The sequence below is a fragment of the Brassica napus genome, chromosome C8, assembly GCF_020379485.1.
Source record: "Brassica napus cultivar Da-Ae chromosome C8, Da-Ae, whole genome shotgun sequence".
Lineage (NCBI taxonomy): Eukaryota > Viridiplantae > Streptophyta > Magnoliopsida > Brassicales > Brassicaceae > Brassica > Brassica napus.
The window spans coordinates 7,187,464-7,202,231 of NC_063451.1; the positions used below are offsets into that span (position 1 = coordinate 7,187,464).

General features: G+C 33.9%; 1 protein-coding gene and 1 long non-coding RNA gene across 2 annotated transcripts; one reads left to right on the forward strand and one right to left on the reverse strand.

The window, feature by feature from the left end:
* Positions 1–400: 400 nt before the first annotated feature.
* LOC106405025 (heat stress transcription factor B-4-like) lies at positions 401–2,172 on the reverse strand. Its single transcript, XM_013845649.3, has 2 exons — positions 1,375–2,172; positions 401–1,274 (listed from the first exon to the last, which is right to left on the reverse strand). Exons 1-2 carry the CDS (start codon positions 1,651–1,653, stop codon positions 546–548), a joined length of 1,008 nt encoding a protein of 335 aa, XP_013701103.2. The 5' UTR covers positions 1,654–2,172; the 3' UTR covers positions 401–545.
* Positions 2,173–9,097: 6,925 nt separating this feature from the next.
* On the forward strand, positions 9,098–12,534 carry LOC125591655. The gene is made up of 2 exons (XR_007327763.1): positions 9,098–9,714; positions 9,799–12,534. It is a non-coding gene; the product is annotated as an uncharacterized LOC125591655 (long non-coding RNA).
* Positions 12,535–14,768: the final 2,234 nt, after the last annotated feature.

Consider the following 14,768-nt stretch of genomic DNA (forward strand, 5'->3'; position numbering starts at 1 on the left):
GGTGACTAAAATTGCAAAACAACAAAAAAAAAAGTGCTTTATTAAATAAGAAATTCCTGGGAACTAGAAACTGGGGCAAAGATGATGTGGATAGATAAAAAAAAAAAAAGAGAGATAAAAATAAAACACATGCAAGGAAAGAAGACGTGAAAGCATTAAATAAGAAATCAATAAACTCGATAGGTCCAATACACATGAAAATTTCGAAAATGCATGATAAAAATAACCTAAAAGCATATCTACATTAGACCCCACTCACATTCTCATTTTCCACAAAACAGAACAAGCCAAAAGTTAATAACATAAAGTTAAACGAAGATTATTAATCAGGACGTCAAGCTGTTCCGTAGATCCGAATTCAAATTTACACCACAAGTGATTTCCACAACACGCTTTCACATTCTCTCTCCATGGTTTACCATTTTATTATTAATCAGGGAATCAAAAAAGTAAGATCGAAGTCCATCATAAACGTACACTAGTAGAAGTGCTAATAATGCTGATTCTTAACGAGATAAAAGAAAAAAGAAAAGAAAAAAAGACTTTTAACGTGTAAAAGCAGTCATGAGATTCAATCCAAGGTCTGAATTATCCAACACCAGTCGAGTTTTGCTACTTTGATGTGAAAAATGATGTAATCTTTTCTTGGAAGAAGGCAATGAAACTCCAAAAAGCTTTGTCTTCCTCGTATTATTCTCCTTGTAATTAGTCTCATTTTCAAGAACACTAATGGAGCTTTGAGAAGTAGGAGGAGAGTGATTAGGGACAGTGGCATTATTGTAATAATCGAGCGGAGGAGGAGGTTGTTGCTGTTTCTGTAGGAAAGATGGTAAGTAAGAGTTACTTGGAGCAACAGGCTTGACATGATTCTGAACAAAGTAGATAATGTCGTTGTATAGTTTCTTCATATGAGCAAGCTCTGACATTAGGACCGTGTTGCTCCGTCGTAATCTCTCGTTGTCTTCGGTTAAAGCGGTGACTTGCGCATCCACTGTAGTGGGTATGGCTCGTGGTCTCGGCGGCGGAGATTCGCACCAGTAACGGTCGTCTATTGAAGCGGCGGCGGCGTCGACACGCGGTGGTAAAGGGAAGAAAGAAGTGCCGTCGGAGAATGGAATCTGCGGCGGAGGACGGTGAGTAATGAACGGAGAGTGTTGGTTTGGTATCATCTGAGATGTTTTTCTCCGGTGGATCTCGCAGAGTAAGTGCTTTTCTCCTCTCTTGAAAAACTCGTTCGCGAACTCCCATCTGTCTGGAACAATCTTTCTGAAACCCTAGAATCCAAATAAAAATAGTTCCTTAAAAGAAAAAGAAAAAGAAAAAACAACCAAAATGTATATGAAAAATATAAAAAATCGTTTTTGCTTTACTTACATAAGTATTGAGCTGACGAACGAAGCTAGAAAAGTTGTTGTGTTTAAAGTACTTAGGAAGAAGATCACGAGCAAACTCCGGTGGACGCCAAACGATGAAAGTAGTGTCATCGTCTCCCCAAGAAACGACATGATCCGTCGCTGGATCATCGACAAGCTGGTACGTCTTAGTCAGAAACGGCGCAGGAACCGCCTTGCCTTGACCTTCCACCATGAACTGTATCCTTTCTCCGGTGCCTCCACTACCGTAACCATAGCTATTCTCCACCATCATCGCCATTACTGAAAGGGATGAGATACAGAAAGAGAGGAGAGAGAAAGAGACGATCGTGTTTGTTTTCTAGGACTGAGTATAGTGAGTGAGCAATTCTTCAGTTTTCTGCTTTATATTTATTTGGAGGTTATCGTGTGTATCTGCCCGCGTTACTAACTTTTTTTTTGTTTTAAATATTTTCATTTATATATTTGTAATAGTTTATGAATATCTCTCCTGCTATATATGAAATTAGAAGACTCGTGTATTCACTTTTGCATGTCCAGAAAAAATAATTATAATGGTTATCAAAATTTGAGATGAAAAAAGTATGCATAAAAGCATCTCTAAACCTATTCTATTTTATACCATGAATTTTATTATAAAATATATTCTTTTCTCCGATTCTACAGTGATTCAACAGTAGAGTAGTGGATAAAATTACTCTATGAATATAGACTAACTCAATTTTTTTTTTTTTACTTTATTTTCGAGGGGAATTTTTATTTATATTTAGTTCTTTTAATTTTTAATCTTTTTATTTTTATATACATTATTTAATAATGTAAACGATACATAATTACATCCAACACAGTATATATACGTTTGAAGTCTATTATCACTTTTGTGTAACAGTTTTATAACATATAATTTATTTATCACATTTGAAGTAAGAACAAAAAAAAAAAAAAAATGAAACACTTGAAGCATATAGTTTTTATAAGATTAGCGAAAGAAAATAAGTACTAAATTTAAAATAGACAACATAACCTAAAATTAAAACCATAAAGAGTAATTACTTAATATTTTGGTAAATTATTTAAAGATCCACCAAAATTGTTAAAATATTATCCAAATGAAATAGATGGAGAAGCTTGTTGATCGTGTTGTTGACCATGTCATTTTTTTAGATTAATGTTTGTTCCGCTTGACCATGTCGTTTTGTAATGTATTAATATAATAAATACTTAATATACAATATCAAAATTCGTAAAATTTTGTGAAAAATCAAATATATAGAACCAAACTGTAAATTTTATAAACAAAAGGTATCAATCATAAAATATAAGAGAATATTTAAAATTATTTATTTTGAGTAAATATAAAGTAAATCATTGAAGATAAAATTTATGTTAGTTTAAGGTTATTCTATTTAAAAATGCAAATACTCTAGAATTAGAGAAAATCATGGATTTTAATTTAATAGACCCATATGTGAGAGAGATTCTATTTAAATGATTTTAACCCTTGTTCTAAAACACGACTAAGGCAGCCAGCTTTATAGAAGTTAAACGCTCGGCGGTTCATGAACGTAGCGATTTGCTCCTACTCGGTGAATTAGGCAGAGTGGTATGAAAATCTTCATTTTCATCATTTTAAAGTTCAAAATCACTCGGTATATATATATAATCTACAAATCTAATGTTTTAATCATGTTTAAAACGCATAAATAATGAAGATTATGGAACGGATATCAAAGGCGGCTAGTATAAAAGTTGCAAATTCATAACGACGTAATGAAGAAGACGAAGAGATATTTACGAAAATGCTACTCATTAATTCTTTTCTTTTTTTGGAAAATAACCAAAAAAGTTAATACAGATAATTTATATATTTTAATAATAGTATTATTTATTTATATAACGTAAGATGGAAAATACAAATTCTATTGTATTTGTGAGAAATACCTATTGATTATTTGTGAGAGATAAAGCTAGATATTGATGGTTAAACAAAATTTATTGTTATATATTTTTATGCACCCTGAAATATAATTTTTTGTATAGTATATGCTTAATTAAATTTAAAATTAAATAAATAAGGTTAATAATTAAATTTTATATAAATGTGTTATTAATAAAACATAAAAATATTTTTTAAATATTTTTTTAGTATAAAAGTAAAATTAAATGAATTAAGAGAAAAGAATTTATTTTCTATAGAGAAAAATACATTAGAGATTGTCTTAGTTGGTATATTGACAAAATTATATGTAGGAGAATCATGTCAATTACTACAAATGTTCACACTTATTAGAGATGATTCAAAGGATGAGATGTGGAAATACTAGAGAATTTTGTTGTGCCAGAGAACATACTGCTAATACGGAATTTGGCCATAAGCCAAATTACACATCGAAATACATATTGTTGGAGCTATATCAATAGTGATCAATATATTGTTAAGTCTGGATACTTAGTCACTAGAAATATCCTAAAGCATGAAACTGGGATAGTATAGTTAGAGCCTAGTATCACTAAGCTTCAAATCTTCGTTTGGAAAATTAATGCTCCTCGGAATATGCGACATTTTATATGTCAAATGGTAACAGATCATGTAGCGATAACAAAGAATCTGGTACGTCGTCATATTTGATGTGATAATCAGTGTCCTAGATGTGGAGAACCTGATGAGTATGTGACTCATGCAATTTTTGAATGCCCTCTAGTTTCAGAAGTATGGGCCTTATCGAGCACACTCCGAACATATTCCAGTCTTGAGTGTCTACACTAATATGGACTATCTCTTCTTGCGGAAAACAACATTGAGGATCCGGTTTTGATAGAGATCCTTATCTCTGGATAATTTTTTTTTTGGAAAACACGAAATGATAAATTATTTAGAAGAATTGGCAGACACCCACTAGAGCTGATTAGACATGTGGAAGGATAATGTAATGCTTGGTTCTTGGCACATGCAACAACTATTTTAGAGGCTCAGTCACCAGGTATTATTGATTCACAAGTTGTATGCTTGTAGAATATATGTTTGGTATATGGTTCTTGGACTTCTACATCAGAATTTAGTGGATGTGGATGGAATTAAAAAGACGCGTTTGGAAAAATCCAACTTTTGGGTTCAAGAAATCAAAGAAGAAGGGAGTCCTCTCTGCATTTAGAACTAGAAGAACTTGGTTGCAAAATGGAAAGTATGCTACGTCATTCTACCTATCAGACCTTTAGAATGGACTGCAAGAACTTAATCACAATGCTTAGAGATCTTCAGGCATGGCCAAATTTCTCTACTAGCACAAGTAATCTGATATGCTCTTGCTTGATCAACATGGTCTTGAGGAAGGTCATGAAAGTAACAACAACTTTAGGAGTTTAGAAAGCTCTAGAGGGACATTATCAAACCAAAAATCAACCAAATCCCATATAATTGAAACAAAGTTTGCAAGATATAAAATAGTGGAGAGTAAGAGTATTGAAGAAAATCTAAAGCTAACTGATGATCTGACTAGCCTCAACATCAAGCCATTCAAATCCTCACAAGTATTTCTCCTCAATATGATTCGTTGGTACACACGCTGAAGTATGAAACTGGAAAGAAGCCTTGACGGTTAAGGATGTTACTACATCAGCTTAAGCTAAAAAAAATTGAACTAAATGAGAAAAGCCTCACAAGTAGGTCAAGATCAAATGCAGAGGCTCTAGTGGCTATTAGAGGAAGACCAGAAAAGAGGTTTGGAGGTCAAGGGAAGTTTTGTTCTAAGAGAAGAGATCAAAAGTAAGTGTAAGAAAAAAATGTTGTTTCTAAGATTTATTCTGTCCAGGTTGCATTGTGATTCTCAAAGTATTATTCTTCAAACAGGTAACACCTGTGGTAGATGACAGTGAACACGACAGCGACATTCCTAACTTGTAACCTGCTCTGGTAGATGACAGTCAACTCGTTGGTGGGGCGTAGTACGTCGTGAAAGTTATATAACTCTTTTTTGAAAGGTTCAGACACGGTTATGGTTAATCGGAACATAGAAAAAGGTAGGGATGCTTGTTTAGACTGAAGACTAAAACAAGGAGAAGAATTTTGAGGCATTGTTGCTTTTCAGTCTAGGCCTTTTAGTTGGCTGAGTGATGGTGACACGAATGATGAGCCAAGAACTGTTAATCAAGAAGTTGGGCTGAGTCGATTAAAATGGATCAGGTCATCTGATAAGAGTAAGATGCTCTAACAGTTGTAACAGCCATTGTCTTATTCATATGTAGAGAGAGAGAGGGAGAGAGAGAGAGAGAGAGAGAATAAAACATAGCAAACAGAAAAAGAAAATTAAGAGAGAGAGAAAGAGAGATCTGGTGCGATCAATAGCTCGTGAGATGGATAGCTTTCTATTGGTGGATAGGATACGAACATTTGTTCTGGTTGACAAAGTATCATTGGTAGAGTACGCGATGTCGCTGTCATTTTCACTGTTGTAACCTTCTCTACTAAGCTCTTCAAACAAGTAACACCTGAAAGAAACAGTATATGAGTTAACTATTGTATCAAATTGATCAATAATGGATGATGAGAGTTTTGTTCCCTCTCTAGACATGTAAAAAATGAATATATGGGTAAACAGTTGTGTGGTGTTCTTAAGTTTTCGTGTTGCGGTTGACTGATCAATAAATTTAGATCGAAATTTAGATCAAACCTGAAATTGAATCGGATTTAACTTGAATATTAACACTGTTCAGCTGAGATCTGAAGTAACAAGTTTCAAAGATTTAAGCTTTAATGGTTAAAAAAAATGGAGACATATACAATTTTTGTACAATATATCTTGTTTCCAAACATCATATCTGCCTTTTTTTTAAACAAATTAGGCCATAACATGAATGCATTATAAAAGGTGTTGAAAATATTCAAAATAGAAACTTTGGACTATATGAAATTAATTCATATTTTGGAAAGCATTATTCATCCTCTTCATTGTTAATGGCCAAAAAATTTTGGAATGAGTCTGAAGAAATTAAAAGTGTTATCAATGTAAAGAAATTTGAAAAAGGTAAAGGATATCATTTCTCTAAATCTGATGTGCTCTTGCCTGGTAAGTAAGGAAAGTTAATTAGACTAATTAGAATATGTGTATTTGTAAATTTCACAAAATATTTGATACAAATAACAGTTAACAAACGTCGTTTGTTGTCCATATGGATACGGAACTACCAGTTTGATTTACAAAGTCTGTATGAATATGTTATGTTGCTGACAAAAAAAAACCGTTAACATGTTTGGTTATTTTTTAAACAAAATACAATAAAATATTTCATGTAAACGAAATGAACCACCATATACTAATTACATTATTGGATAGAGAAGAATCTGAGAATATGTTTCTCTCTATTATTGGATAGATTGCTAACAACATAATTAATTAATTAATAATTATTCACTCAGTCACATAAGTTGGTAAATATTAAAGTGAAATAAGAGTTATCTTCGAAATATATTTCAGTTTTAATAATATAAATAGTGGCAGTGGTCTATTGACTACTATTTTAGTGTTTAAAGTTGGTTTTATTGGGTCTCTAATTCAATTTAGGTTTAAAAAAGATAGACTTACGCTATGTTTTGATATTATTAACTGATGCATTCAATCTAGGATGATTAGTTGGCGCGAAGACTCAGATCACTTCATAATTATTAAAAAATAATGATCTTCCTAGGATTGAACTCTTTTGGATTAATACATCTGGCTATTAGAAAATAAATACGAAAACCAACTTTGTACATATAAAACTTTATAAAAATTGGTCTCTTTCTTCCTCTCTTTCTCCTCCCTATCTCTCTATCGAAACTCAACTAATGTTAAGATTTTTCCGACGTTCGGCGGCACGTCTGAGCGCGTGCCAGCTGCCGGCGCTGGAACCCTCTTCTTTCTCCGCTTATCTTCTATTTGCCTGTGCATCGTCTCTTTTTCTCCTCCGGCTATGCGTGTGGTTATGGCATAGGGTTTAAATTTGAGAGCATATGTCAGCTACGTATGAAAGACATGGTTAGCATTTGTAGGAGGAAACAAAAGCAACCAAACTGGATCCGTGATACTCTGTGGAAAGAAATGACAGCGTATTGGGACACTCCTGCAGCGAAAAAAAAAAGTGAAACTGCATCAGTGGTTCGTTTGTCTGAACGGAACGGACTTGGTCCACACAAGCACAACACTGGCCAGAAGTCTTTCTAACAAATCGAATATGAAATGGTAAGTTGTTTTTGCTCCTTTCATAAGTTAAACAATCTGTATCATTAACCTTTGCTTCTTTTTTTTACCATTTTAGGTTGAGGAATTGGGCAGACCAGTTTCTCTTGGTGAAGTTTACATCAAGACACATACAAAAAAGGATGGGACCTATGTTGATTTGAAAGCCGAGCAGGTTGCAGAGATATATAAGAAGAATAAAGAAGCCAAGTTGACTGCCCTTGAGGCTGAAAACTCACAGAGTTCAGATGGTGCTTCCAATGATCGAAAGCTCTCCATAGAGGATGATACCGAGATATTCCTTTTGGTAAGCTGTTTCTTTCAAAAAAAAATTTCTCTTTATACTTCATACTCTTTTCTTCTGCTTTATAGTAACAATTTTATTTTTTTGTTGTAGTCTACTTTCACATATGAAAGAGGACATTACTATGGCATTGGAAGCCTCCAGCAAACTCTCGTCAATGGTAAACGGAAGTACAGTGAGGTCTCTTCTTCTGCATTCCTTGACATGAATAAGCAGCTTGAAGAAGCTCACCGCAAAATAGAAGAGCAGGCGGCTTCTAATGCAGCACAGGCTACTACTATTGCTGAGCAGGGCTCTACTATTGCAGAGCAGGGTGCTACTATTGCAGAGCAAGCAAAGCAGATCAATGAGTTTGATGTAGTGAAGAAGTTTCTGTCTGCAACTGATCATAGATTTGATCAGTTCGTATCTACTAATTCCACCACCTGATCATGCTTTCTTGTTTATGTCTCTTGGACATGAAACTTGACTTTTGTTTAGTTGTTTGTCAATATTTTCTGTAAACTCTCGGTGGTAGGTAACATTTTTTTGTAAACTCTCGGTGGTTCACATTTTTTGTTTAATGAATATTGTTTTATTATATAATAGCATCACAAACAAAAAAGCACAAATAATAAAATTAGGAATTAAAATAACAAAAAAGAAGTCTGAATACAGTTGTAAAACAGTCATCAAAATATAAATATTTTACGACTAAATAGCGACTCATAAAATAACTGTAGTCGCTAAGCAGTCAGAAATATATTGACTAGTTTACGACTACGAGTACCGACTGATTTATGACTAAAAATACCGACTAACTTACGACTGTACATAACTGACTGATTAACGACTACAAGAACCCGATTGATTAACGACTTCGAATATCCGACTGATTAACTACTGCATTTAAACGAAATACTTGCCAAGAAAGTAGTTGTAGATTAGACGTTAAATAGTCGGAGTGTAGTCGTAATATAGTATGACTGTTGCCCGACTAGTTGCCGACTGATTTAATTAGTTGTAATTTAGTCGTAAGGTAGTCGTAATTTAGCGACCGATTCCCGACCGCTCTAATTACCGACACGATGATTGACGACCATAACGTTTAGTCGCTATTCAGTCGTAATACGTAATTTGCGACTGTTTCCCTACCGATTCTTCAGTCGGTATCTACTTGTTTTCTTGTAGTGTTTCGCTCCATTGACTGCTCTGCTCGAGAAGGGTTAGTCGCCGGTGGTTGTTCTGCTATCTCTGGAGATGCGGCGAGGTCGTGGTAGTTGTGGTTGAATATTTTTGGCTTTGGAGCAGATATATTTTCTTTTTCGATCTCCCTCAGATCTCTTCGAACGTGAAGACAAGTGATGGTTGAATCTCAGTTCGGTTTTGCGGCTCTCCTTCTGTTTGTCTGACGGTTTCTCCGGCTACGGCTTGTGCTGTTTCTGGTTTTCTCCGAGTCGACGAGAACAAGACCCTCTATTATGTATTCCAGTGTCCTCCAGAGGGTTTTGCTAACTCGGTGACGAGTCGTGAGTAGTAACACGCAGGAAACAATGGTGTTCCACTCAACTCCGGCTCGTGTAAGCGTCCAAGATGTTTTGACAGGGGTTGTCTATGGCCCCTCGGTGGCTTCTTACGCCATTTCTTCACCACGGATCTTCTTTTCACAGCTCGAGTTCCTGTTTACGCAAGTGAAGGTGTCGGTTTCTCTTCGATCTGGTCTCGGCTATTATTGGCCTGTCTCCGTTGACACCGGTGTTGGGTTCTCTCAGTCTGGTAAATCAGATTTCGGTTCTTAAAGGCGTCAAATGGGGATACGGTTCTCCAGGTTTCATTGACCGTCTAGGTGTCTATTTTGGTCCAGCTCACATACCGGCTCCACGAATTTTCACTTGATTTATGTGGTGGTTTGTTGGACTTTACCTTGCAGGTTTTTAGAGACCGGAGGTTTTGCAGCATCGGTGATATCGATCCGTTTTTTACTTGGGTCAGCAAAGTCTTGTATTTTGCTTGGCTCGTTATTGTGTGTGTTTGTTGCAGTGGGGTCATCTCTGTCTCTTAACAGTGGGGGTTGGGGTCCTGTTACTGGCTTGTTATTTTTCGGATGTCGTGCCTAGAATCTGGTCACAGAAGCTCTAAGGTATGTTTATCTCTCTATTACTCTATCTTCATCGACTACAAAGACTTCGGGGAGGAGGAGAGTTGAATGTTTCTAGGTCATAACCGGATTAACTTGGGAGATGTGATGATGACGAAAGGATTCAAAGTTGCGCCCACAACTTGATTGTGTAGTCCGAATTATTGGAACTGCTAATTTCAGTATTGTACCAAACTTTTACTTGAATCTGAATTGTGATTTTTTTGTAGTGATACCTTTTTGGGAAATATTAATAAATATTTACTTAAATTCTTTTTCATAAAAAGTGACGATACAATTGTAAAAAACACTTTAATTTATATTAAATTAAATTACTCTAAATAGGGATGTCAAAATATTTTAGATTCAATTTATTACTCTATAAAATTAAGTCATGTTGCTTCTGAACAATCACGTGGATACAAATTTTTGTTTTCGGTCTATTTGCTTATTCTTAAAATAATATTTCTAGATATGAATCTTTGTTTTCGGTCTATTTGTATATTCAAAAATCTATTTTAAGTTATATCTTATTTTAAAGATTAGCTTAAGCTATTTTAATGATCAATGATACTTAAATTAGTTTAATATTTCTTTAAATTTTGGATCAGAACGAATGGGGTGAAAAATAAAGAAATTTTAAGCAAAAAGTGAGTAACATGTAAAAATATGTTTTTGGAAGTTAGCAACCTCGATTGGTGAGCAGACGGAGGGAATATGTGTCTGAGTGTCTGAAATTAAAATAAACTAAATTAAGAAAGAAAAAGTGGCTTTCAAGGCAAACCCGTGACGCCTTCTTTCCTTCTTTTCTGACACGACGATCCCTTCCGTCACCCACCACTTCCTTCTCTTGTTTTCCTAAACAATCCAATAATACAAGCTTAGTAGTATATACCAATTCAATGACTGTATTTACCCTTTTTGTTATCTTTTTTTGTCTGTTGAGTCAACACTTTTTTCTTTATGAGGTTTCTTCTATGTTCTTCTCTACATGCAATGGCATTCCTTCGTTTCTTCCACAACAAACTGTTTTCTTTTCTTTCTTTTATCCCATCGAATAATCAACTATAAAGTCATTTTCCATATATATACATTTTGCTTCTTTATTTGAATACTTCAGCAAAATATATTATTTGTAAAACCTCACACACAGACACACACAAAAGCTCTTAAAACTTATACATGTCATTCATAACAATATGCATTTTTACATATCATTGTTAAATGAACTGTCCATTGGTAATTTAAAAGTCTATACGAGTTCCTTCATCTTTCTGGATCTTGCAAAGTGTAACGTTACTTATTAAATCTGACATAGATTTATGTGAAAAACATAAATTATGTAATTTAAAACTAAAAGTATGTCATATGTATATCCCCTCTCTTTTAGTTTCCTAGGTCATGTGTCTATCACATGAAGCTCTGCTTTTCCTCGGGCAACTAGCAGTTGTTTCTCCCTCATATATTATATATCACGGTAAATAAACTTTTTTTTTTGCTTTAAAAATAAGAAGATGAAGTATATGTAAAATTTCTTAATCTTCATATGGACTGTTGGACAACATGAGGCTTTCTCTCTCATTCTCTCCTAGAGAGAGATTTCTCTCTCAGTTCCTCTTCCTCTTATGAGGTTTGAGATAGTTTTGAGAGTGTGAGGGATCGCGTTTGTAGAGGTCCAGAGACTCCGGGATGATGAGGCTTTCATAGATCGTCATCGTCGGTGTTTGACTCCGGGGAGTGGAGGTTTATTCAACCTCGCGCCGCCGGCTTTGGTGGTTCGCCCCTTTTCTCTGTTGGGTGTGACACAACGGGTGGTGAAAAAAGGAAGTGAAGCTGAAGAAGGCAATCGCTGGAAGAGGCGATGGTGTTGAAGGGGTATGCATTTTATACGCATGATCTGGACGTGATCCGGTGTGTGTCGGAGAGATGAAGCTGATGAAACCCGATACCTTTAATACAGTTGTTAGAGGTGGGTTTCATCGGAAAATGGTGGAGAATAGAGTTTCTCCGATTTGGCTCTGGAATTGACGCTTGAATGATTCGATAATCGCCGATATTTTCTTTGCTGGTGGTCATCTTTGGCATTGAAGGCTTGTAGTCGTCTGGTGTGTTTTCCGGCAATACGAGGTCTCTGGCCGTGTCTCCGGCGATGAATTGAAGCGGTGCCGTTCAGGCGGCGAGGAAAGAAGTGGTGGATGGGTGGCGCGTGTCCCTGCGTTTGGGCTTTCTTCAGCACGTGGCGTTCATGCTTCATGAGGTGTCCGGACGCGTGTGTCGCGTTGACGGTGAATCTCAACGCGTGGATGGTCACGTATGTTTGGTTGACGCGCGTTTACGTTTGTGGGTCGATTGGGCTTTAGGCCCATTTGTTTCTGTTTTGTTACGTCCATCTTGTGGGCTTTTAGTGTTTTTTTTGTGTTTTAGGCTTCGGCCCAGCACTTTAATAAAAGATGGAAAAAAAAAATGTAAAAGTTCTTAAACAGCCAACAAAAGAATTCGTGATATAATATGAGGGAGAAACAACTGCTAGTTTTCATCTGTTGGCTCAATCTTTCGCCTCTATCTCTTTTGTTTTTTTTTGACAACATTTCTTTTGTTTTCATTCCGCGTTTAGCAAATGCTCATGCTATTCTTTAGCTAAATCAGTGTTGTATCACGTACGTTCTTCTACTCTCGAGTAGGTAAACATCACTCTTAGTATAAGTTTGTTTTGATCAAAAAAAAAATATATATAGTGCTTCCATATCATTTATATTTTCATGTATTCTATAAGAATGTCATTTCTAAATTTATAGAAGTAAATAGAAAATATCATCTATATTTTCATGTAAAAAAAATCCTTTACTTTTGAACTTGTGCCTAGGAAAGCCTTAAGAGAAATAAAATTTCACTAAATACTGAAAAATGACAGCCATAAAAACAATCTAGATCAGTTACAAAAAAAAAAAAAAAAAAAACAATCTAGACGGAAAAGAAACAAAAATAGACAGAAGATGAAGTATATGTAAAAGTTCTTAAACAGCCAACAAAAGAATTCGTGATTTAATAAGAATCTATAGCGGGCAACTTATACAAAATGTAGAAAGATAAAAGCTTCAAGTGGTGGTGGCTATTAGAATAAATTATGATGAATTTATTGTTCATCAGATTTTATACCAATTAGGTTAAAAATTTGTAAAATTATTGATACATAAACTTTCATTTCATTTTTTTCATTTTTCATATTTGATAAATAAACTTTCATTTAAATAATATTAAATAAAATTTTATTATTTTTTATCCATCAATCACCAATCAAATTAGTTTTTTTTTTTTTAAATGAGAAGATAAGCTTAGCCATTTTGTTGATAAATCAAAGATAAATATCCCTTCTTAAGAAATTACAAGTTAAGTTAATATCCCTACTATACTCATAAATATCCCTTGTTAAGAAATTAATCTATATCCCGTGATAATAATGAAAATGTTGATATTGAATATCAACTAGACTAAAAAGAGACTGTAAACACAATTTGAATATATAACTTGATCAATCATATTTTCATCTATTCAAACAAAACGAGAAGAGAGAGAATCTAGAGGGATACGACTCCTATTTACATCTTTTACACCTTTTTGGTATGCGCCCATTCAACAGGATCAAATGGTATTCAACACTGAGTCGTTATAAAAAACGTTCGCTCCCACCGAATTTAATTTATATGAGAAAAGAAAACACTATTTCTTGCCTGCTTATCAAGAGGATCTGCACACACATTTCTTGATCTAAAAATATGAAATATGTTGAATTCCAAATAAACGCCAGCCAGTCAACAAGATTAACAGTCATCTCCACATCAGATTATCTAAATATTTTGTGACATTTTTTTTTGGTTTTGAGCCATCAGACTCTATGAACAATTTGGATTATAACAATAAAATGTTTTTGTTCTGCATAATTTAAATAACTAACCCCACATCAGATTATTTAAATATTTATCAATCTTAGTTATCTATATACAAAGTTGGTTTTATTCTCTCCACAAACCTCCAGATTAGTAAATAAATTATCATATTTCTGATATGTCAGCATGCCACAAAACATCATTTACACGAGAGTGATTAATGGGTTTGGCTGATTTGTTTCATTCATAATATATGATTTTTGTTTGAAGATTTTTTTTTTATAAATATCATTGAAAATATAATTTTAATTTAATTTTTGCAATTATAAATAAAATAGATTAAATTTAATTAATTGCACCCTTTTGATAAAGTTAAAATTATCTAAATATATAAAGATAACTTATAGGAGTATTGTGAAATAACAAAACAAAAACAAAACAAAAAGTTCTAAAATATGTTACACATTAAAAGAGAGAATAGAATATACTCGGTTATGTAAAATTGTTTATTTTGGTTATTTTGTTTTGTAGATTTTCAAGAAGAACGATTGAGGTTTTCAATGGAGAAACAGACATACTCCAAACTTTTCTTGCAAACTATTTTTCTCTTCGTACCCTTTTATGATTTCGATATAGGAGTTCACATATTATATGTTCTTAATTACTTCATATTTGTTATAACCTATATTCTATAGTGATTAAGAGTATGGTGCATATCTCCACAAATGTATCTCATTAAAAGAAAATGATACAACTCGAAGAGTTTACTAGATTTTGACTCGCACGTTTGTGCAGATATTTTTTATTTTATAAATATATTTGATATTATTACAAATGTATTAAATATATATAATTTTTATTTCAGTGTTATATATTGTA